The sequence below is a fragment of the Podarcis melisellensis genome (assembly GCF_964234715.1).
Source record: "Podarcis melisellensis genome assembly, chromosome: 11".
Classification (NCBI taxonomy): Eukaryota; Metazoa; Chordata; class Lepidosauria; order Squamata; family Lacertidae; genus Podarcis; species Podarcis melisellensis.
Window position 1 is genome coordinate 18480072 of NC_138543.1, and position 24646 is coordinate 18504717.

The window sequence follows — 24646 nt, forward strand, 5'->3', positions numbered from 1 at the left end:
TATAAAAGTATTTCTTAAAGTACAATGATCCAACAACAAAAAAGAGCAAGACTAGAATTGTTGCATTATAACATTTGGATTTTAGTGGTCTTTTGAACACTAACACACACTTTAAACTGGCCCATTAACAGGGGAGAGGCATTTGGGTCCCTGAGCATTCAAGAAAATAAATTGAGATATTAACTGCAAAATGTTAAGTTATGCTGCAGAGTTCATGTTCTTACAAATGAGGTATTATCTCTTGACTTATACTTTGTACACAAATGCAAACCACACAAATAGGCACCTATGTGTTATTGTTCAGAAATCATAACCAATACAATTTACTGTTCATGCATTTCTCATTGCAAACTCTTATTTATATTGAGCTTAATTTGAAGTCAGGAGTCAAAAACACACAAAAGCTCGCCTCTACCTTTATTAGGACCAGTTAGAATGCTGGTCCTACTAAAAGGTTCTCATTGGCCACATTTGCACATCACAAAAAATCACACATGAGCCACAGTGAGGTTCAGTGGTAGAGTGTTTGCTCAGCATACAGAAAGTCCCAAGCTCAATTCTTGGCATCTCCAGGTAGGGCTGGGATAGACCTGAACTCTGAACTCCTTAGAGAGCTGCTGCCAGTCAGTGTGGACTATACTGAACTGGATGAACCATAGGTCTGACACAGTTTAAGACAGTGTCCCAAGTTCCTATGCTTTATGTGAAGCTTTTAGTTTCACTTTTTTTAAGCAATAGCTTCTCATCTCTTTCAAACTGGGGAGTATGGTTTAACAAGCTATGGATTATGAAGTTGGCTTGTTTAAATTCCTTCACCCAACAATATGGCAGGAAGAGAGGTGGGGAGCTAAGAAGTCTGGAGTTTGCTGTAGCTCATGTACACAGTGGCGTAGCGTGGGGGGTGCAGGGGGGGGCGGCTGCAACATCTGGGGGTTAGGATTAGGGGGCGCAAATCCACGGGTTAGGGGGCACAAATCCACGGGTTAGGGGGTGCAAATTACTTGCCTTGCCCCGGGTGCTGACAACCCACGCTACGCCACTGCATGGTACATAACCCATGCTTTTTTACAGGTTACAGGGAACCAGGCAGAGGGCCTTCTCAGTAGTGGCACCTGCCCTGTGGAACGCCCTCCCAGCTGATGTCAAGGCAATAAACAACTATTTTACTTTTAAAACACAACTGAAGGCACCCCTGTTTGAGTAAGTTTTTAATGTCTGATGCTGTATTGTTTTTAATAGTTGGTTGGAAGCCGCCCAGAGTGTTTGGGGAAACCCAGCCAGATGGGCGGGGTATAAACAAATTACTACTACTACTACTACTACTATTATTATTATTTCTGCGGGTACCCAAGGGTACGCAGTATCCACATCTCCCCCCCCCCCCATGTTAAAAGTGTGGCACTTACTGTAACAATTTTATGGTGAGTAAAGGCACCTTTTTTGCTTAAAAAGCACAGTACATGACAATAAACCATGTTTTAGCATGACATTCAAACTGGGTCACTGTCACTTTATTTGCATACTACTTTTCTAGACTATGTAATTTATTACCCATCCTTCACGAACAAGTCTAGGAGGGCTGCTGCTGCAATAATTTAAAATTCAGACATATAAATACTTAAAACAAATCACAGTTGCATGAATAGGGTGGATCCTGAAAATACACATGTAAGGTGTCAAAGACCAGGGTAAAGAGTTGCATCTTCAGTATTTGCCGAAAGCTGCATAGCGAAAGTGCTAGACACACTCAATGTTAAAGGAATACCTGACCGACAAATGGCAACATGGAGGGCAGAACACTAATTACAGAGCAGTAAAATCAAAGAGAGAAAGCACGATTCGCTTCTCTGACCTCATTTGGAAAGTATGCAACTACAGCATTTCTCTTAGTATCAATAGATGATGTTCATCCCTCTGGCATATACATAGATACACACTGGTAAGCTCTATATTGTTTGCCTTTCCCAGTTTAGCTCTCTGCAAAAACTACCCTCTAGCATCAGCCAGTGGAAAAACACGATCAACAAAAGTAGATAAATAAATAAACAAGGGTCTGGACAACGCAAGGCCTAACATAAAGCCAGGGGGATTAGGGGTGCTTGACGTGCAGACCACTTGTAGCAGCTTACACAAAAGCTGGAGTTCATGTAATATAAAGGCAAAAGCTCTCTAACACATAAAATAATCAGAAAGTTTCTACTATGGCAGAAGACTCTTTGTTCCAGCAGAGGTTTTATCAGTGGAAGAGAGAAAGAATGTGATTTTCACCCTTCCTTTAGTAGCACTGATCACCTCCCAAAACCTTCTCCAGAAGTTTGGCATGGACAGCATGGGAAATGGTGTGAGGAGGAGTACAAATTGGTGAAAATAGCCTCCTTTCCTTTTTGGCTGACAACAACCTCTGCTGGAATCAAAGAGCCTTCCTTTGTTAGAGCAACCATACTGCATGTAAACCACAGTGATTTCCCCCATTCATTCTGTGAATTTTTGACTAGGGGGCAAACTGTTATTTCACACAGAGTTCATGTTATTCTTTCAACAACTTCACTACTTATTCGCCTATTTATTCTGGGAAACCTTTCTAGCAGTCAGCCTAACTTGTTTGTCTTTTAGGTTATTATGTGTTAACTAAGTATTCAAATAGCTCCATTTCCATCTGCAGCACAAAGCTATTTCCCTATTATTCAAAGAAAAGATACTGATATGCACATGGATGCATTAAATACTAGGCAAAAACATGAAGAAAATCTACTACTAAGCTGAAAATAGATTAACTGAGCAGAAAAAGGACAAAGACACAATATGCCATTTTGTCATGGCTCATAACTTCCTGATTCTTTGAAGATTTATTTTAATTTATGTATTATTTTCTTATATAGTATATTATATATTAGTCTAATATTCTTTATTAAGTAAATTACGCAGTTTATGATATATATGTGTTACATTATAAAATGCAAGAAAATGTGAATGTGTTTATTGTCCTTTAAAGCTCAGAAGTATTTGACCCATTATTTTGAATAAATAATTTGACCCATTATTTTGAATAAATAAAGTGCTCCTCACTTCTCCACACTCCCTTTTCTAACAACAGGTAAAAAGAGGGTAAGCCCACACCCCATTCCTACTGCAGCCTCCCAATTATCTTCTGTGTTCTCCGATCACTGGACCCCTCCAGCTCAGTTGACGCCCCTCTAAATCATCCCTCACCACCTCCATGCCATAGAAGCCAGTGGTTACAGAAAAAGACAATGGTCTTTTAAGAACAGCTCCTCAGAGGAAATAGGGGCTATGTGGTGGGTTAGGCCAGCCAGCCTTCAGGAGTCCTTAAAAGGCATCAGCATGCTACTGAGACCACAGCTCTCCCAGAGAGAGTCCTAGTCTGAACTGGCCAAAATGAGCTCTCCAGGGTACTAACAAGCTTTCTTTTGCTCTTAGGGGCCTTGCTGTCTTTCCTAGTGGAAACGTGGCAATGCCCATTTTGCCTGGACCACTAGTCTACTGCCTCTGCCCTGCCCCGCTCTTTAGCACATGGACTCCATGGTGCAGAGCATCAATCCCCCATTGGATGGGGCACTATTTTGCTTCCCAGGCTCATTCAATAAACTGAAAACTTTGCCACTTTGGAGTCATGCTAGGAGTTTTAGTCCAAAGCATCTGGAGGGCAGTATGCTAAAGGACATACGGCTCTCTGGTCTAAAAGGATGACTGCCAGCTTATCATAGAAAGGAATCACCATGGTACTGGAATACAAAGGAATACAACTGAGTATTTCGTGTGGCAATTTTCTTGACTTCTTTTTGAAGGCACTCACTTTCATCCTGCACTGGGTGGTGTTGTGGTATCTCCATTGCACAGGTTCTTGAAGAGGCAAGTGAACTTGGCAAGGCAGCAAACAAATCGTAGTTAAGGACAGAACACTAAGCCATTGTTAAAACATAGTCAAAGTTTGTTCTTAAGAACAAACTATTGCTTCATACTGCAGTTCGCTGGACATTAATAAACCATAGTTAAGCCTCTGGGCAGAGTTCAGATGATGAAAAAAGCCATAGTTTAACAAACCATGGCTTAGTGTTATATACTTCTATAGCTTGGTTATGCTTCTTGCCACTCACCAGTATCAGATGATGAAAATAAAGTGCTCTATATTAACAAAGTCAAACCTTAATGTCCAGTAACCTTTCTCATTCATGAAATGGCATTCTTCTTTTGCTACCACCATACCATGTTTAGTTTAGACAAAGGCCTCTTCCATATTCAGAATGAAGGTCTCCCACTAACTCTCTTTGCATACACCAATTGAATTCTATGCTTAATTCATTTGTGCAGCTCATCCACAAACTAGTTCCAGAATCTGCTATGCAAATCTAAATAAGGAGCTATGCAAAGAAAGCCCTGTTTGCACTGCTGTAAGCGTAGACAGAAGATTAGATGACAATATGAAATACAGACACCATTATGAAAATGTATTCCACTTGTCTCTACGATTCATGTTTCTATAATGAAAATTATATTTTTGTTTTTCCTCTATCTTAGATACAGCACCATTAACATTCAGGTGGAAAATTCAAATTTAATATAAAATTCAACAATTGGGGGGGGGGGGAGAGAACTCCAATGCAGCTATATGTTTAGTCATACTAAGGAAAAGAAAAGTACCAGTGCACCCCACACTGCTAAGTGAAGCCTCCCCTAGTACCAAAGGCAGGTGGCTAGGATCATTTAGGATGAGGTGGGGGACCCTGGACCAAAATCAGCCTCCTAGGCCTCTCTATTCAGCCCTCTGGATTCTTCCCAGATGATGCCTCTCTCATTCCTAGGCTACACATCATCATGCTTTCATGCTCTTAAGTGCTTTTGGCTGGCTGTAATGTGCCCTTTAATTGTGTTAATATTACCTGCTTGCCTGTATGGCAAGATGTGGGTGTAGTAATTTCCGACTTGTTTGGCTAGTGAATATACTGCCCATGGATCTCACTGAAAAATCTGAATGTGCCCATTGGTCTAAACGGGTTGGTGACTTGTGGATGAATGTCACAACAACAGGCTTTGGCCAGTTTCCAATGATAAGTGATGGGGAGAGTTTGAGCCGAAACCTACAGGCTACACATAGAGCTTGCTCCATATATAACAGCATTTTAAATGAACGCAGTAGCTGAAGAAGCCACAAGCAAGGACCTCTTGAAACAGGACCAAGAAAGAGTCTCGTTACCTCCGAACACTCCTTGGGGCCCAGAGAAGATGCACTAAGGAGGTGCCCAGATAAGCACAGGTTACAGATGTAAAGTTTCCTCACTCCCATCACTCTTGTCTTTTCAACATCTTGAAAGTCTAAGCTGTGAACAAGAACTTAGCAATTATGCTCATGTAAGGAAGAAATTTCTTTAACATTAATCATCATACACCCTCTTATTAAATGGTTATGTTGGGAAACAGCCAAACACTTTAGGCTTTCTGCACAGTTCCTGGGTTCCACCTTGCTAAATGAAGGTGCTGTTCCTCCCAAACAGAAGCAAGATCCAATCTTCTGGTCTACAGGTGCCAGATGGTACAGCGCACAGGCGCATGCAGAAGAATGGAAAATGAAGTAAACAAGGAATCTTCTGTACTTCATAGTATTTTGTAGTCCCATTCATACAGGAGATTTCCCTCCCCCAAGAATTCTGCTATCCTACACTGTGTTGAGACGAATTAACACGCATACACAGGAAGTGACTTTACACATGTGTGAAGAAAAACCTGGTTTACATCATACACATAGCGTACGTATTTTAAGGCAGCATGGCTTTTAACGAATTTTAACTTGACTGGATGTTTTAACTTTGTCTTAGTATTCAATGTTTTCTGTTACTGTTTAATGTTATTGGTTTTTGTATTTTCTTTTCTTGTAAAGTGCTTTTTTAGAGTCACTGAGCCATCCATTTTTGTTGTTTATGCACACCACCTGGGAGCTAACATTTACAGCAAAAAGTGTACAGTACACATGTAAAGACAACTGAATCTTCTCCCACTCAGCCTCCAGGGGCTTACCATCTGAATGCTAGAAGTGCACCAGGTTGGGGGGAAAGGGCTCTTAGCAGTGGGCTATGGGAAGATAAGGCATATGAGGGTATATAGCTGTCAGTTATACAACTCTTTTTGATGTTAAATATTACCCAGATCGTGCTTTTTGAAAATACAAAAATGGAACAGATATGTGAACGGTGAGGCTGCCGTAGTCACATCTAGTTTAGCCTTTGAAAACAAAGGATACAGTTCCTCAAATGAGATCAACTTCCTTACCAAGGTCAACTTAAGGTAATGCTTCCTATCAAATTCCTTACTACATGATGTATATGGAGCTTCACCAGCATAAAAGTATTGACCTATCTGTCATTGTTCATTTTCTCCCCATTGAAGCGAAAAATCAATAACTTTTCCAAACCCATTTACCCTTGTAACAGGCTCTCCGGAAATACAATTCTTATTAAAATCATGGTAATGTATTTTAGATTTTACTTTTCTCCCTTCACCACATTTTGGGCAGTGGCATGTAGAATTATGTCTGCAAGTTCATGTGGTAAGGATAATAGAGCTTGGGACACACTAGGTCTGCTAACGGCTGCTTTACATACTAAAATATTTTACAAGTACACAAAAAGGTTACATATGTACATGGCATGAACACCCATGGCTTTATATAAGACCCAAGTTCCATGTCACATGCACACTATGGAAGCAAATACACATTTGCTGCTCAATATTATGTGTTGTTTCCAAATTAATCACTGCTGTTGTAAAGGCAGAAATTCCAACAATAACTGAAAGATTTTTTCTGAAGAGTATACTGGTTTAGGGAAGTATGCTACCTACTTCTGTCAACAGTCAGGAGAGCTGTCCAGATGGTTGCTGGAAAGACAACTAGACCGAACATTGCCTCAAATTGTGGGAGTGTTAAGCCATAGATTTGTTGATCAGGCAAGAAGATAGAATTGTAGAGTAGGAAGGTACCATGAGAGTCATTGAGTCCAATCCCCTGCAAGCCCAAACTGGGGCTTGAACCCATGTCCCTGAGATAGCCAACAACACCCTGCAGCCCTATTTGGAATTAATCTTCAGGAGAATAACATTCAGATGAGAGGCTGCACCCATTGGCCTTGTACCAGTATCCCTACCAACCTAGCCCCATCAACCACTTGCTGCAGGGACATGTCTGTAGAGGAGCCTGTTCTCAGTGCACAGTCTTGCTGCACAATCATGGTTTTAAATCTGAGAGGGAGTTTACTCTGGTAGATCAGGCTCCTTTCTACAGTTGCCCCCAAACAGAGCTCCAAAAGAGAGGAAATTTCTAATCACAGTGTTCTTAGTAGTTGCTGAACTTACAACCAAGGCCAAACTGTCTCCTATCAACATCAAAAATTATTCCAATCTATCCAAATCTTGCAAAACTTCAATCTGATTTCTGAATGATTGCTACCTGTGTCTCAAATATAAATAAGGCTGTTCACACCCTTTCCAGACATTTCTTCTTCCCTAAGCAGTGGGCCAGAAACTCCTCAACCTGTATTACTGGAATGTTTGCCTATCTTACAATTGCCACACATTACATTGCCCCAAGTCTTTTTCTTTCTTGAATTGTCCTTAAAAGTTCCAGGTACTGTAGTTCACAAATCACATTTCACAAGTACAGAGATGGATACTGGAATGCTAATACTGGGGGGTATGATTTTTGTTTGTTACTATGGTATATATTTTGTGTTTTATATTTTAAACTGCTCTGTGACCTTTGGGGAAAGGGCAGTGTAGAAATTTACATACATACATACAGGAATATAAAACTGAGCATCCTGAAAATCTCTTTTTTCTTTTTAGAAACAGTAAGGATAATGCCTAGTGAAACCTCTGGTATGAGAGAGCAGTAAGCAAGATTTTTGGTTACCAAGAGGCTTATATAATGTTTTGTCCCTCCACTGACTAGTGGAAGCAAGGTAATATACACAAATCAAATGTATAAAAAATTGCACTGTCACAAAATTTAGCTTTCCTTGACAAAGAATATGGAGTATCAGTACCTACTCTTTTCTTTTACTATTATTTTATTTTTAAGTGAAGAAAATACAGAGCTCTGGATTACTGTCATGCAGGGAAACATAACTTTGGCCAACGCAGGATTTTTGGTTCTAACATAGGTGCTTTCACTGATGTTTAAGGCAGGAGTCTGGTACAAGGTGCAAGACAAGATTGTTCTGAACTACCATATCTACCAGAACAAACTTGAATCATTGCCAAACTCAGGATGCATGTCCTATTCTTCCTGCACTACACCCAACCAAATACATATTATACATACAAAGCAGGTGTATCAAGTATATACCTATTAAAAAGCAAATATTTGCTTTAGATGACAGGAAAAGCAAAAGAATGATTACATTGGTCACCTTAGTTTGCTTACAAATGGAAAACATTGACCAGAGAAATCTGGTTTAGCCACATCACCGAAAACATGTTACACAATGTGTAACAATGTGTGCATGCACATACACATACACTTATTCAATTTTTAAATCTAATTTCTATCTTCTTTCCGAACAACTCTAGAAAATATATTTTGGCAAATGAAGCAAAATACACCTGTTTGAATACTTCCATTTCCCCCATTTTCCCCATGGCAGAAACCCATGAAATAAATACTTTGATTACAATCACCATCAAACTTAATATTTCTCCCATTCTACAAACTTGATCATTAAAACACCACCATGAGTCAAACACCACCATTATGATCATGCCTTTTTTCTTTTTACAGTTTCACAGCAGTAATTTAATTTGAACAATCATTGTTCTCGGGAGGTTAATCAATAATATACATTATTGTCTAATTGCTTGTATAGGTTAATATTGTTTCCTGCTTTTAGGCTTGCTCAAATTAGAAATCAAAACGCAGTTTATTTTGACAGAATATGTAAATTTCTAATTACACCCATAAAAAACCAAAGGCATTTGTTTCCTTTCTTCTCATACACACACACCTTTTACATATAGCAGACATGGGGAAGATGTACCTTTCCTGGTGTTTCTGGGCTATAATTTCCATCATCGCCGGCCACTGATCACTGGCAATGCTGGCTGGGACTGATGTGAGCTGGGGGGTTTAACAACATCTGGAGGATCCCTGGTATATAAGCCACAGAAGCCTCCCAAAACTTGGTGCCCTCAAGGTGTTTTGGGCTGCCACTTCCATCAGCCTCAGCCAGCAAAGCCAACAGTCAACGATAATGGGAGCTTGAACTGCAAGTTGGGGATGGTCAATTATATATAAAGGTAAAGGTAAAGAGACCCCTGACCATTAGGTCCAGCCATGACCAACTCTGGGGTTGCGGCGCTCATCTCGCTTTATTGGCCGAGGGAGCCAGCATACAGCTTCTGGGTAATGTGGCCAGCATGACTAAGCCACTTCTGGCGAACCAGAGCAGCGCACGGAAACGCTGTTTACCTTCCCACCGGAGCAGTGTCTATTTATCTACTTGCACCTTGACGTACTTTCGAACTGCTAGGTTGGCAGGAGCAGAAACCGAGCAACGGGAGCTCACCCCGTTGCGGGGATTTGAACCGCCGACCTTCTGATTGGCAAGTCCTAGGCTCTGTGGTTTAACCCACAGTGCCGCCCGCTCCCTGGTCGATATATAGGCTGCATTTATTTGCATGGGAAGCTGCCTTAAATGAATTCAAACCACTGGTCCATCTAGTTTAGTATTATTTACACTGATTGGGAGCAGCAGTTCTCCAGGGTCTGAGACGGGGATTTTACCAGCTTTAGCATTAAATGCCAGAGATGAAATTTAGGACCTTTGATCTAACACTGAGCTATGGCCCTTCATATTATTTGGCAACTGTCTTTTGAACTGCCTTGCGTGTACAAATGCAGCAGGCAGGACAGATAGTACAGCACAGAATGGCAATCCCCGAAGCTTTTAAATTGGTATCCAATTGCCTTAACAATGTACATTTAACATATATTTAACTTTAAATATTTAAGGCTGCAGTCCTGCTTACACAGTGCAGTTGCTTAGATCCTAGCGACCTCTACAGCCACACTTAGAAGCCTCTCTAAGCGCACTGAACAACAGGCTAGAAGTAAACCCACCATTCAAGTGGTGTGTATGTTTTTAAAGGCCAGCTCCACAACGAACCCCCAAAAAGGACGAGATAAGAATAGAAAGGGCTCTGGAGCTGCAAGCCTCTGGAAATTCCAGAGAAGCAGCCGTGATATGCCTTTCACAGCTACACAAGCTGACCAAGCAACCCAACCTGCAAGAGTTGGGGAGACAGTCAACCTCAACAAGAGGCGCCCCTTCCAATGATCCCAATTGCTTAATGGGATTGCAGGAGCAACAACATCTTATTCTCTCCACCACCCGCCCTCCAAAAAAGAGGAGTTTGCAGAATCGTAGCATTGGAAGGGACCACAAGGGTCATCTAGCTCAACCCCCCTGCAGTGCAGGAATATTTTGCCCACGACCCCGAGACGAAGAGTCTCAGCTAGCAAGATTTCCAGCTTTCCATCTCGCACCCGCTTTTTTGCAGTCCTACTTCTCCTTGGTATTCCAACTGGAATGCCAATGGGGGACAGATATATATTGCATATAAATTCAATAAATTAGAATATCTGTGAACCACCCTGAGACCTCTGGGTAATAATAATAATAATAATAATAATAATAATAATAATACTGTAATAATAATTGCGGTGCAGGTATATATTGAATATAAATTCAATAAATAACAATATTTGTGAACCGCCCTGTGACCTCCGGGTATAGGGAGGTATATAAATTCAATCAATCAATATAAGCCCTGCCTGGCATGGTTGGTCACATGGTGCAACACACACACAAACACACAATTTGAATGGCAATGTCCATCAACTTTGGGGGAGGGGCTGGCCCCTCAAATATTTTATTTGGGGAGGGGCGAAGGGGCCTTGGCTCCTAGGGGTTGGCTGCTATGGACTATTATGTGAGGGTCATCTGGGGGCGGTTTTCGAATAAGACCAACCTGTGATTTTGATTTATATTTATTTATTTAGTGTGTCTGTGTGTCTACTACTCACTATCCCACGAATTCCTCAGCGAAGTCTAAGACGTTTCCCCACCCCAGCCAAGAAGGGAAGCCTCCCCTCAGAGCGCCCCCCCCCTTAAACACACCGTAAACTATTTAAAAAGAGCATTTTCCCCGTCACGGGCGCCTTCCTCACAAGCGGGGAGAAGCTGCCGCTGCTTTTCTTTCTCGTCATAAAGGACCCCCCCCCTCACACACCGACCCCTCCCTCCAGGGTCGCGGCCACGACGTCACACTCACTGTGTAGCCCGTGGAGAAACCGTTGGGAGGGGGAGGGGAAACCCAACGGCGGCGGCGGCGGCAGCAGCAGCAGCACCTTGACGACTCCTCACAACTCTCCCAATTCCCCGGGGCGCGCGAGAGAGCGCGGCTCGGATTGACAGGCGGGTGAAAGAAAAAGGTTTGGCCCACAGGGGGACGAGGAGAGGCGGGGCTTGAGACTTCGGGCCAATCGCAGAGCGGAGGAGAGGGCTGGGGGGCGGGGGTCTCAGCGGAGGTTTGAAAGGTGCGCCGCGTGAGGTTTCGCCCTCAGTGGCGGCAGGGCGTTGGCCGCTGCTCGCCAGCGGGAGAGGGGGGGTTTCGTTGGCCGCGTGTCTCAGGCGCAAGAGAGCCGTGGTCTCTCTCCATGGTTTAACCCTTTGTAAAGAAACGGGAATGCGAAACACGTGTCTCTCCTTTCTGAAGTGCCCCGCCTTTGGGGGCTTCAGCGCTCCTGTTGCTTCAACCGGTACAGGACGCCGGCCTGTCATCTTCCTCTGTCTATCAGATCCGCAACGAAATGTCTCAACTGTTTGTAGAGTTGGAAGGGACCCGAGGGTCATCTAGTCCAACCCCCTGCCATGCAGGAATCTCACCTAAAGCACCCATGGCAGATGGACATTTAAATCGCTTTCTTTTAACCCCAAGTGCTCAGGAAAATCCGTCAAAATCTTTCTACAATGTCTACTTTTAGTTAAGTATTTTTATTTATTTACTTGATTTTTTGGAGGGGGGGGTAAACGGCTCCCCCCAGCAACGACCAATGATGCTAGGTCATCTAGCCTCGTTTTGCAAGGCCCCCACCATCCCACTTAGTGTGCACATGTGCAAATACATATATAATATATTTATAATATACATATATATGTATTTATGTATTCTTTGCTACCAACCATTAGGGGACAGTGCGCTTGGGTTTACGGATACTAAACCTGGGGGCAGGGTGTTAGGGAGAAATAGCCCCCAGTAGTCCCATTGCGTGCTCAGTGGGCACATCATGGCTGACTGACTCTTGAGGTGGGGAAATCAAGATTTTACTATGCAGTACTGAAGGGTGTCTCAATGTGTACATGCCATCTATTTAAAGTGCATGACTCCCCCCAAATATTCTTGGGAACTGTAGTTTAAGAATGCTGGGAATCATAGCTCTGAGATGTGAACTAAAGTTCCCAAGGTTCAAAAAGGTGTACCAGACTGCCTCTTATGGGGTCTGGACTATGCTACAACATTTTGCTGCAGTTCCCACTTGTGTATGCATAATACCTACCCCCAACGCATGCACAACACAATAACAAAAAATCAACAATATATCCAGCTGGGCATACAAAACCTAAACTTATTAAATAATGACACCCAATTTAAAATCACAACCATCTTTCTGTAGATACAGTAGTGTGGTGAGAGATATAGTTTAGCTTCAGATTTACAGGTATGTTCTATTTTTCTTCAATAAATTCCAATAGATTTTTTAATGCCATAAGGATATAGTCCATTTTTAAAAAAACAATTTCCACTATTTTCTATAGGGATCCTGGCAGCATTTGATCCCATGTCAAAATTCCTTTTGGCAAAATGTGTTCATGGCAAAATGTATGCCCTCTTATTTAGCAAGGATAACTGGGGAGAAAATTTGAATATGTGTTTTAACAATCTTTCATATTTCCTGAATAATTTCATTCCAGAGTAAAGCAACCTGTAGGAATCCCTGTCACCATTCATCCTACAGTTTGGTGATGCATTAGAGGTAATATTTGGAAGTTCACAATATTTATAAAGAGGTAGTGGGCTTTGGTTTTGCTTTGTCATGAAAGGAGTCTTGAAGGACCTTGAAACAACAACAAAAAGTTGTTGGTATTCTCTTTAGCATTTATATAGCAATATGGGAAGTAGGCTAAACTTAGACCTGCTGTATTATATGGTCCCAGATAATTTGCCATTATTGTAGCTTCAGCTCCCCGTCTGTTAAGGGGGGAAAGCAACAAACAATCTTGGAACTAGCATTGGAAGTGACCCTAAAGGTCATCTTGTCTTCAGTATACCACTTCAGACTGTAATGAGGCTGAGCACAAATACAAACTTTCAGAAGTTCAAGGAAAACAGTATCTATGAGTAAAATTCTGGGTTTTAGCTCTTTAAATAAACCACACACTTTTCCTACTGAAACATACAAAATACTATACAGAAGTTTAAAAACAAGGAGAGAACTGTAAAAGGCAGAAAGTAAGAGGCTCTAAATTAAGTTTAAATGCTATTTTTCATAGTAAACGGAAACACTGAAATTTCTGGCTTTTAGGAGCTTGATACCCTGGGCTCTCCTTTTCTTGCAACTACAGATTCCCTTATTAATCAGCTGCACTTCCAATTTAAAACCCTCCCTTTAGATCCACAGCCTTCACCTATTTAGGAAAGCCTAAAAAGACCTACCTAATCCTGAGAGAAAAAAGAGACGACTCATCTTCTGTCTGAAAAATGCAGTTTTAAATTGCTGTCACAGGTGTCAAGTCTCCTGTTTGTCTTGCTTTCTAATTTTGCAATGTTGCAGCATTTATCTCACAAACTTCCTACTAGTGCACAATAATTAAAAGCATATTAGTCTGCTTCAGCTGAAAAGCTTCTGGCAGTCCTAGAGTTCATAAGTCTGAAGCAGAAGCAATCTTCCTGGCTGACATAGCAGACAAAATAAAAATCCAAATGTTTTATATATGTGGCACAATCAAAGCTCAAGTAGAGTATTAAACATTGGTCATAGGACCCGTTTGGAGAAATATACTTATTTTCCTCCTCCTCTTCACCTGAGAAACTAACTTTGTGCTTGCTCCACTCTGCTCTCATAGTGTTTGAAATACAAAATTTGAAGATGGACCATAGTACTTGGATACATTAATCACTTGAAGGGGGGGGGGGGTGAGTACAAAGGATCCTTGGCCCCAACATCCACATGCTGGGCATAGACACCTCTATAGGTCAGGGTGGAGAACCTGTGGCCATTCGGATGTTGGATTACAACATCGGCCCAGTATACCTGAAGGAGCGTCTTCACCCCCATTGTTCAGCCCAGACACTGAGGTCCAGCTCCAAGGGCCTTCTAGCAGTTCCTTCATTGCAAAAACTAAGGTTATAGGGAACCAGGCAGAGGGCCTTCTCAGTAGTGGTGCCTGCCCTGTGGAACACTCTCCCACCAGATGTCAAGGAAATAAACAACTGTCTGATTTTTAGAAGGCAGCCCTGTTTAGGGAAGATTTTAATGTTTGAAGTTTTATTGTGTTTTTAATATCCTATTGGAAGCTTCCCAGAGTGGCTGGGGAGGACCGGCCAGATGGGTGGAGTATAAGTAATAAAATTTTTAATTATTATTATAGCTAAGATCCCTGACCATTATGCTGGCAGGATCTGAAACGATTCCAACAAGATCTAGATGGCCACAGGTTCTCCATCCCAGCTCTATACTGAAAGAGCTCAAGGCCCAAATATGCCATTTAACTCACATAAAACATTGATTCCCATTGTGAAGGAAACTAGTGGTTTGGAGGGGAGGGGGTTAATAGCTTTTCCTTTCCTTCTATATATGTATTTATTTACAAAGTACTTTTTGTCTGTATAATTCTAAGCACCACATCATGGGTTCTCTGGTGGTCTCCCATCTGGGCACCTCAGCAGACCCGCCAAGTGTCCCTATTTTCCAGGAACAGATTTACAGAAGCCATTGTGACACCTCCCTCTGCTGGCTCACTGGCCTCCAGAGTGCCAAAAGGCCTGGTGAGCTCCTATGTTTGGATCATTTCGTGTTTGTTACAGAAAGAAGACAAGACGCGTAAGTAGGATTTCTCTCAGCATCTTTATTCTGTGAATGATAGTGAATTCCTCTTGAGCTTTGAGGCATGAATGCCAAAACCAGTTTAGGAACGTAGATCAGGAGAGTATTAACTGTGGGCCCCATTTCTCTTTCTTTTCTAGGCTTTCAAGGCTGAGAAAAGTGTTTTCCTGGTTGGGAAAGAGAAATAAGATTTTGCCTCTCCCTGAGACCTCCTCCTCACCCACAACCTCCCCCTCCGCCTTCCCCTCTGGGCAAAAAAGGTAAAACGCTTCTGCATATAGATGTTGCTTCCAGAGTAATATTAGTCCCTAAATAAGGCTTCTTAGGAAAGGTCTCTCTGTAACTGTCTGAGTCCTGTTTTGAGGTTCGGAAAATAAACATATCCCATGTGACTCTTTGTTTCCCTGTAGGCTCTGCAGACCTCCTGCCAGCCAGAACTGAAAACCCCAGGAAAACATGAAGGCAATGTCTATTTCCAAGGATATGTTCAGGGTATATAAGAAAGTCCCTAAAACAGTTATAATTGCTAGCCTTCTCTTCTTTTCCATTGAGATGACATAATATCTGAAGACCTGGAGAGAGAGCAGGGGCAGGACAACTTTTATACTGACACCATGAACCACCAGAACCTGAACACGGATTTTGCCCTCACTCTCTGCCAATTCTGGGCAGAGCCCCACCATGGAACGAACCTCACCATTTCCCCAGTGAGCGTGTCTCTTTCTCTGGGGCTCAAGGAAGCCCATTGGCTCAGCTGCAGGATGGTCTGGTATACAGCACTCATGGTAAGTCAACCTTCTGAGAAATAGCTTTTCGGTGAGCAGTGCATGCTGTTGTGAACTTCACCTTACAGCTTGGACTGTCTTTCCTCTGAGACGCCAAGGAAGCCGCCCTCCTGGGGTACCAGGGCTGCCTGGGTCACGGCGGGGTCCGGAGAGCCAGACCCCACATGGCCCAGCAGGAGCAGGGACAAGGGAGGGCATGTCCTCTATGGGGGCTCTTACAAGCCCAACTGGGGAGAATTTAACATTTTTAAAGCAAATGTCCTGGATTTGGGGTTTGGTTCAGGCTCTGACTCGGCAGCAGTGGAGGGTCTGTCAGGCGACTTTGTATGTCTTGAAAATTGGCAACCCCCGATGTTTTGCTTCCCTGATTCTCAAGACAAGACAAACCGATTCTATTGCACACTCTTTTGCACTGATACGCTTTAAGACATTGCTATGTATAAATATAAGAGACACGGGTGGCGCTGTGGGTTAAACCACAGAGCCTAGGACTTGCCGATCAGAAGGTCGGCGGTTTGAATCCCCGCGATGGAGTGAGCTCCCATTGCTCGGTCCCTGCTCCTGCCAACCTAGCAGTTTGAAAGCACCTCAAAGTGCAAGTAGATAAATAGGTACCGCTCCGGCGGGAAGGTAAACGGCGTTTCCGTGCGCTGCTCTGGTTTGCCAGAAGCGGCTATGTCATGCTGGCCATATGACCTGGAAGCTATACGCCGGCTCCCTCGGCCAACAAAGCGAGATGAGCGCCGCAATCCCAGAGTCGGCCACGACTGGACCTAATGGTTAAGGGTCCCTTTACCTTTATGTATAAATATGCTATTAAGCTAGAGCAACTGTTCACTCATCTGATGAAACCTTTTAAAAGAATTGTTGTTTAAACCTAAGCAATCACCTAGCATAATTACTTTTATTTTAAATTGTAATCTTACATTTCCTAAGTTATTCCTTATAACAGAAGGAGATGGGTAATCGGGTAAAGCTATCAGAGTGCAACTCAAAGTAGAAATATTGCACAGCTGGGCTGGATCCAGATGACCACATCTAACACCACAGAAAACAGATGCCCAGTGTTTTTAGCGCAGGTAGCATATCTGATTAGACATATTTAACTGGTGGGCAGACAAGGCTGGTTGTTTCAGAGGCTTCTTTCTTTGCATGTCTTGTTGAGATCCTAAAATGTCTGTCCAACAGTTGCTTGAAAAGCTTTCGAGAGATTGAAAGCGTAACTTGGTATCCGTGAATTACAACTGACTTAATTTTCTTTAATGATACATTTCAAGGCACCTGCTTTTTTTAAAAAAAATGCCAATCTGCCTAGGGACAGCAAATCAATGAGTAAAATGAGTGGTTGCATTGCACAAACGCACTGTATCCTAACAGTGATCTCCGGATCATTAGATTTGTATAGCATTTTCCACCAGTGCTAAGGCAGCTGACTTGAGAAATTCTAAAGTAAAATTTTCCACCATTTTTTTTTAAAGTAGCATAATACACTGAGCTTTCTGCAGGTTGACTCTGACATTATGTGAGACTTTAAAAAACATACTGCAAGATCTTGTGTAATACCTTCAGATGCTCAAAACAACAACAACAACCTTCTTTCCCCTGCTCTTCCTGGAAGGCATGAAGTGGTGTCTGGTGCAACAAATTGTGGAACATTTCAAAGCAGTATTGCCACTGAGAAAATGGCAAAAGGTTTTCAGTGGGAGGGAGAGAGAAAAGAGAAAAATACACCACTGCTGGCCCCCCTTTCCTTTCATAAGAAAACCCAGTAACTAACAGTCCACTTTCAGTGCAAGCCTTCCACATGAACTATTTTTGAAAGTTCATACTTGATGTGATTGGGGGGGGGGGAATAGTAATTATGTAATTTCTAATTTAGAAACTGAAATGATGGGTTTTGTTCAAGCAAGCGATACAATCACTTGAAAGTAATGGGGTTTTTCCCCATCAGGGATCAAATCTAAAGGGTTCAGTACCATCCACATATAGGATAGGGCTAAGTAACTGCAGCAAGAAACACCTAAGTCAAAAGTTGCTGTTCAGCTTAAAAACACAACTTGTCTTGGTCAGTGCCAACTGCTACATCAGGGCGGGGAACCAGCATAGGTCCCAATGTGGCCTGCAGAACCATTTCCCTCAAATCCTGTGATCCACACCTGATGTCATATGGGATGTTAGGTGTGGGACAGGCAGACTGGGCCGGAGAGAGCTGCAGAACCAAGTTCCTTATGGAAAGTTTGTGCAGCAGAACCCTGTGGAAAGCAGGGTTGAAGTCACCACCCATCAGCTGCGTGACTGAGTTTCCCATGGGAAATTTGACTGCACAGCCAATCCGTACAGAAAGCAGCTCTGCTAAACATAGGGATTGCAAAGCCCCTTGCACTGCACAGACGCACCAAAACAGCAAGCAAAACTCCTGTTGCATGATGCTGTCTCATACAAAGGCAGGCCCCTTCTTTGGATCCAAGCCTTGATGTTTCACGTTCGATATTGCTAGATTCCCAACTTCCCATCAGCCTCAGCTAGGTGTGGGCCAATTTCCAATGCTCAGGGATGGGGAGTTTTAGCTGAAACCTACAGGCTCCATGGGACGCAGGTGGCACTGTGGATTAAACCACAGAGCCTAGGACTTGCTGATCAGAAGGTCGGTGGTTCAAATCCCATGATGGGGTGAGCTCCCGTTGCTCGGTCCCAGCTCCTGCCAACCTAGCAGTTCGAAAGAACATCAAAGTGCAAGTAGATAAATAGGTGCAAAGGTAAAAGCAGCTTAGTCATGCTGGTCACATGACCCGGAAGCTGTACGCCAGTTCCCTCGGCCAATAAAGCGAGATGAGTGCCGCAACCCCAGAGTCGGTCACGACTGGACCTAATGGTCAGGGGTCCCTTTACCTTTACTTTACAGGTTCCATACAGCTTGCTCCATACAGGACAGCAGAGCTTTTGTTCAGCCAGAACTCACTGTAACCTAGTTCTGACACCTCTCAGGTGGGTGCCATTGTCACAGGGGAGGCGTTCATGGTGAGTTCTGACACCTTTTTTTCTAGAATATGCATGATAGCATTCTTAATGACCACAGTAGCTGAAGAAGCCACCAGCAAGGACCTCTTGAAACAGCACCAAGAGTCTCATTACCTCCGAACACTCCTTGGGGCCCAGAGAAGATGCACTAAGGAGGTGCCCAGATAAGCACAAGTTACAGATGTAAAGTTTCCTCACTCCCATCACTCTTGTCTTTTCAACATCTTGAAAGTCTAAGCTGTGAACAAGAACTTAGCAATTATGCTCATGTAAGGAAGAAATTTCTTTAACGTTCATCATCATACACCCTCTTATTAAATGGTTATGTTGGGAAACAGCCAAACACTTTAGGCTTTCTGCACTGTTCCTGGGTTCCACCCTGCTAAATGAAGGTTCTGTTCCTCCCAAACAGAAGCAAGATCCAATCTTCTGGCCTGCAGGTGCCAGATGGGACAGCGCACAGAAGAATGGAAAATGAAGTAAACAAAGAATCTTCTGTACTTCATAGTATTTTGTAGTCCCATTCATACAGGAGATTTTGCCCAAGAATTCTACTAATCGACATTGCATTGAAAGGAACAAACACGCATACACAGGAAGTGCCTTTACACATGTGTGAAGAAAAACCTGGTTTACATCATACACACAGCGTACATATTTTAAGGCAGCATGGCTTTGAATGAATTTTAACTTGACACTGGAGGTTTTAACTTTGTCTTAGTATTCAATGTTTTCTGTTACTGTGCCAATTCATCGAATTTTGTTCTTCCTTTTCTTGTAAAGTGCCTTGTTACAGCCAAACAGTGGCATAAAATGTTTTAATAAATACTCTATATACCGGTAAGTAAAGGTAAAGGGACCCCTGACCGTTAGGTCCAGTTGCGGACGACTCTGGGGTTGCACACTCATCTCGCTCTATAGGCTGAGGGAACCAGCGTTTGTCCACAGACAGCTTCTGGGTCATGTGGCCAGCATGTCTAAGCCGCTTCTGGCGAACCAGAGCAGTGCACGGAAACGCCGTTTACCTTCCCACAGGAGCAGTACCTATTTATCTACTTGTACTTTGATGTGCTTTCGAACTGCTAGGTTGGCAGGAGCTGGGACTGAGCAACAGGAGCTCACCCCGTCACGGGGATTCGAACCGCCGACCTTCTGATTGGCAAGCCCTAGGCTCTGTGGTTCAACTCACAGCACCATCTGTGTCCCCATGTCGTCCCCCAAAATGGCCTGCAGGGGTCAGGAGAACCCCATAACAGCATGCGGATTGTGGTGTCTAGCAAGCTGACAAGTTTTGCATCAGAAGAGTGTGACACTGAATTCCTTCCTTTGCTGTCAGTCTGATGTGTTAACCACTCTTGGTACAAATTCATGATCATGTATGAAATCTATATTTCAGCAACAAATTGATTAGAAGGGTGGGGAAAAGTGCACACCTTACCAATCTTCAACATCATACCATGGTTTCCCCAGTTTGTGAATGAGCCAGATTGAGCACTGAACTAAGTATACCAAAAGATGAGTACAGTAGAATGATCCAGCTTAAACAAACTGTTACACCCAATTTCAAGGAATTATGGTTTGCTTAAACTACGGTTTCATATCCTGGTCATTTGAAACGAACCACAATTCCTTGAGTTCAGATGTAAGAGGGAACAGCGGTTAGTTTCAGAGTCAGAAGTTGCATGCTTCAACCTCTTCACTAGGAGCACAAAAAAGAAAGGTGGGAGGGAATATATTAAATTGAGGGGACAGACATAACATTATTATCCTTAAAATGACCTTCACGCTAAGGAAAGAGTCTTCATAAAAAGTTCATAGCAACTATGGCATTTTGGAACAATGATTCTCTACACCACTTTTTATTTAGGCATTATGGGTGAGTACTAAATACATGACAATATTACAAAATTTGAGTTATTAGCTGAGGAGTATTCTTCACAAACACACTCATTCACCCATTTTCCTTGTAGAAGTGCAGAACTGTACACAATATTGGAATATTGGCATACTTAAAGTGCAACTTGTCAAAAGGTTTACTGAAAAATAATAGTACTTCTCAAAATATAAATTTCCATCTTAAATTTATTTTTTTATTTTTTTTTTAAAAAAGGCTGAACTGCTGGTACCCTGAACTGTAAATTTTCAGTATGCTTGGCTGCCTTTGTGATTCAAATATAAAACTCAGAAACTGGAAAATTAGGGTTTGTCTCTTTAACGTTGAAATCATTTCCCCACATTTGTCTTTTGAATTAAAATGTGAAGGGCAACAGTGTTTAAAGAGGAAATGCTTTAATACATACATGAAATATAATCGTCACAGCACTCAAACTCATGATCTGCTCCAAAATAGTTGTGGAGGCTTTCTGTCCAACATAAGCATAACTTTCCATAACCCTAGCATGTATCATCCTTGTTGATGACTTTATAGAAGGGACATAGGCCACTCTACAGGCCACTCCAAGCACTTATTTGCTGGTGCTACTTCCTTCATAAGCAGGGTATTAAAAGGCATGCCTTCCAGTCATGTGACTGCTTCATGGCACATGATAGAGCTATTGTCACCAAGTCACCCCATGGCCTGATCATTGTGTCTTAAAACATCAATTGATTCATGGGAATTTCAGAGGGAAAATGATTAAAATTCAATGTTATCAAACAACTGTGCTAGTTCTTTGAAATGCCACTGTGCATTTCTTCTCTGCAATAGTAGCATATATGTTATTGCACAAATTTAAATGCAGGCTAAGTGCTTAGAAACCACCCCTCTGCTCCTTGCACAGAAATCTGCAAAAAAATACATTTAAAATCATATAAAATGTTACAAAATATTAAAATTAAAATGTTAAAGTATGTGTCCTGAGAATATTACAAAATTCATTATACAAGCCCTTCATTTTTGTTTTATTTACAGCATCCATTCCCAGACATATATATTTTTTTACAATTAGCATTGTATTGACACTGTTCCCACCCCCAATATTATAGCAAAAAGTATATTATTTGCATTTGAGTAACCAGTCTCTTATCTAGTTTACATACTTTTCTACACTTCTAAAATGAAAGAGTAACCCAGAATAGTTCTTTTAGCACATAGAAAACATTGAAGGCTTTGTGCATTTCTATATTTTGGTCAAAACAGTTAGTGTATACACTTTTTACATTTTGGCAAAAGAAACGTGAAAATCTTATTTCAATATACTTTGATTTCCCCCATTATAAATCTATAGTATATTTCATACCCCAGATTAGTCATTTTCTTATGCAGTATTTTCTAAATTTGCTTCAGAAAGGCAGTTACAAGGTAAACACTATGATCTAAGTGCTGGGGAGAAAACAGCATCTTTGGGCTAAATGAAAACAAATTCACCAGGAAGAGTAAATCGCATTATTTGTCTATTTCCTGAAACACTCAGCGTTTTACAAAAGAACAATTTGCATTCAGTATCCTATGCAGCACATTCCTATGGTTCATTTCATCAACACTAAGGTTCATGTATTGTTTTCTTTAAATATAATTCTTAAACAGTTTTATGAGAGAGATAATCACATAATATTTGCATATTTTTTAAACAGGGCTTTGATAAAAATATATATTCTGTATGTCTCTTGGTTTAAGGAAAAGACTGCCATCCTGATAGCAGCCGTTCAAGCATGGAAAGTTCCGACACAAAGTCTATCCTTCAATTCTTAGCTCTGCGTACAGAGTTCAAATTGCAACAATGATCAACTTGGATTCCAGGAATTAGGTAGCAGCAGTGGCTCAACTCTCAAGAGGTGCTTATTTTAGACAATTACAACCCATACTCATAGCTAGCTAGGAGGAGGAATTTGGCAACAGATAGTTGTATTTATCAGGCTAACGTCATAAGGCTTCCTTATGGTATGGGTCTTTAGAGAAGGATAAACAAAAAAAAGACCACGTTCACCTACAAATTAAAAACACAGCAACATACATAAAAAACTTCAGCAACATACATATTTTAAACATTTACTGAATGATCGCATATGGTTGAGGCAAAACCAGAAGGAACTTATTAAATCTTTAAGGCATCAGTGCATCGAGGACTGAAGCGCCAAGAAATAAATATAAACATTGAAAAATGTTATTGTGGTGTTATCTGTACAATCATCAACATACTTTACATACAATTGTTACCCACTTATAAAATATATTAACACCATACTAGAGCATGAATTTCACATCACTTTTCAATACTTCACTGAGTGAGCTAAATCGATCTGGCAAGATTCTCATCTTTACTGTCCCATCAGCTCCACATGAGAATATGTGATTTGCTGGTCCTGTCTCAATCTGCATGACACCTGTCCCAAGATTTCTGAAAATAGACTGTCGAGAATGTTCATTGATGAAAGTGTGAAGAAGACCAAAGTTAGATAGACTCCATACCTAAAAACACAAAGAAAAATATTTCAATATGTGGGTTTGTTTTTGCTATTACAAGGATAATATTGTTTGCTTAATCCATTATCTCATACTAAAATTACTTCATCAATACTGTAACATTGGTTCTTGTTTTTTTTAATATATATTTCATTTTATGGTTTGTACTGCAAGCCTAATTCAACTTCTATAAAGAAAGGCAGGGTATAAATATTTTAAATAAAAACGAATTTATACTTAAGGCAATAGTAAATAGTCTTAGGTCTAGGGAAAAAGCAGAAGAGAACAAAACATGAAAGTCCTACTCAATATAATTCTTAGGCAATGCTCTAATGAATGTGTAATAAATTTATATTTATCAAAGCCTTAAAAAATGGAATTTTACAATGTGTTACCTTTATGTTTCCTTCAGCAGATCCTGTGACAAAATATTCTTCTGTAGGATCCACAGCAATTGCTTTAATTGGAGAATCATGACTCTGGAAAAATTGTCGTTGCTGCTTTTGCCGAAGATCTATTAAACAGGTATAGCCTTTTCTGCCACCTGATATTAATAGCTGGTGTTTGGGGGCATATGCTAAGACAGTTGCTCCAGTATCATGACAAGTAAAGGCTAAAATCCAAATCAATAAAATAAAATTAGTATTAGTATTTTATTTGTAGTCTTGTATAAAGCTTTGTGTAACAATAATAGCGCACATGAACTGCAATATTAAACCTGGTTTTAAAGTGCCAAACTCAAGTCCAAAGAAACTAAAATGTTACTGATTCTCCTGTTGGCTCTCATGCACATGGTTCATGGGATGCAGAGAGTTCCCCTCCCTAAGCAAATGACTACGAGGAACCACATAAATCAAGAAATTTGTCCTCTATTAATAATGCACATATTCGACAAGATGTTGCCAATAAGCTCTAGCACACGTTCCAATAATCTATTGGTCAGTTGATTGCATGTAAAATGAATAGTGATTTGTGAGGATAAGACTAAACAAGGAACAAGAATGTAAATCTAGACCACAGTATTTGTTTTGCAGAAGCTTGATAAAGAATGTAGCAAACTTTATGGGAAATATAACAATTATCTACCCACATATAAATCTTTAGTTTTAAATTGTTTGTATATATGCGTTAAACTTACCATGCACTAAGCTACTAGAATGTGCAACCAGAGTATCCCAGAGACAAATATTTCTAAAAAAGAGAAAGATAAAAATAATCAAATAAACTTTTCTGAATTGCACTTGCTGGTGCCCTCCCTTTTTATACACATCA

General features: G+C 41.3%; 2 protein-coding genes and 1 long non-coding RNA gene across 9 annotated transcripts in view; 1 reads left to right on the top strand and 2 right to left on the bottom strand.

The window, feature by feature from the left end:
• TNFAIP8 (TNF alpha induced protein 8) overlaps window positions 1-11473 on the bottom strand; it is a 42741-nt gene extending 31268 nt beyond the window's left edge. The window contains exon 1 of one of the 2 annotated variants that reach the window (XM_081930811.1): window positions 11338-11473. In XM_081930811.1, the coding sequence (XP_081786937.1) occupies window position 11338 (1 nt within the window). In that variant the 5' untranslated portion in view covers window positions 11339-11473. Of the gene's footprint in view, window positions 1-11089; window positions 11129-11337 lie in introns of those variants that run through there. The other variant, XM_081930812.1, reaches the window with a different exon arrangement.
• A 1433-nt stretch (window positions 11474-12906) lies between these two features.
• LOC309380660 lies at window positions 12907-22726 on the top strand. Of its 3 annotated transcripts, XR_014172995.1 has the most exons (4): window positions 12909-15166; window positions 15310-15429; window positions 15580-15954; window positions 19385-21071. It is a non-coding gene; the product is annotated as an uncharacterized lncRNA (long non-coding RNA). The 3 variants fall into 3 exon arrangements; XR_014172993.1 differs by lacking the exon at window positions 19385-21071 and adding an exon at window positions 22589-22726 and having other exon boundaries at window positions 12907-15429; XR_014172994.1 differs by having other exon boundaries at window positions 12907-15429.
• Window positions 21245-24646, bottom strand: part of DMXL1 (Dmx like 1) — a 72572-nt gene continuing 69170 nt past the window's right edge. For all 4 annotated transcript variants that reach the window (XM_081930344.1, XM_081930345.1, XM_081930343.1 and 1 more), the window contains 3 exons: window positions 24513-24565; window positions 23770-23987; window positions 21245-23380 (listed from right to left, as the gene is read on the bottom strand). In XM_081930344.1, coding sequence (XP_081786470.1) covers window positions 23156-23380; window positions 23770-23987; window positions 24513-24565 — 496 coding nt within the window. In that variant the 3' untranslated portion in view covers window positions 21245-23155. The remainder of the gene's footprint in view (window positions 23381-23769; window positions 23988-24512; window positions 24566-24646) is intronic.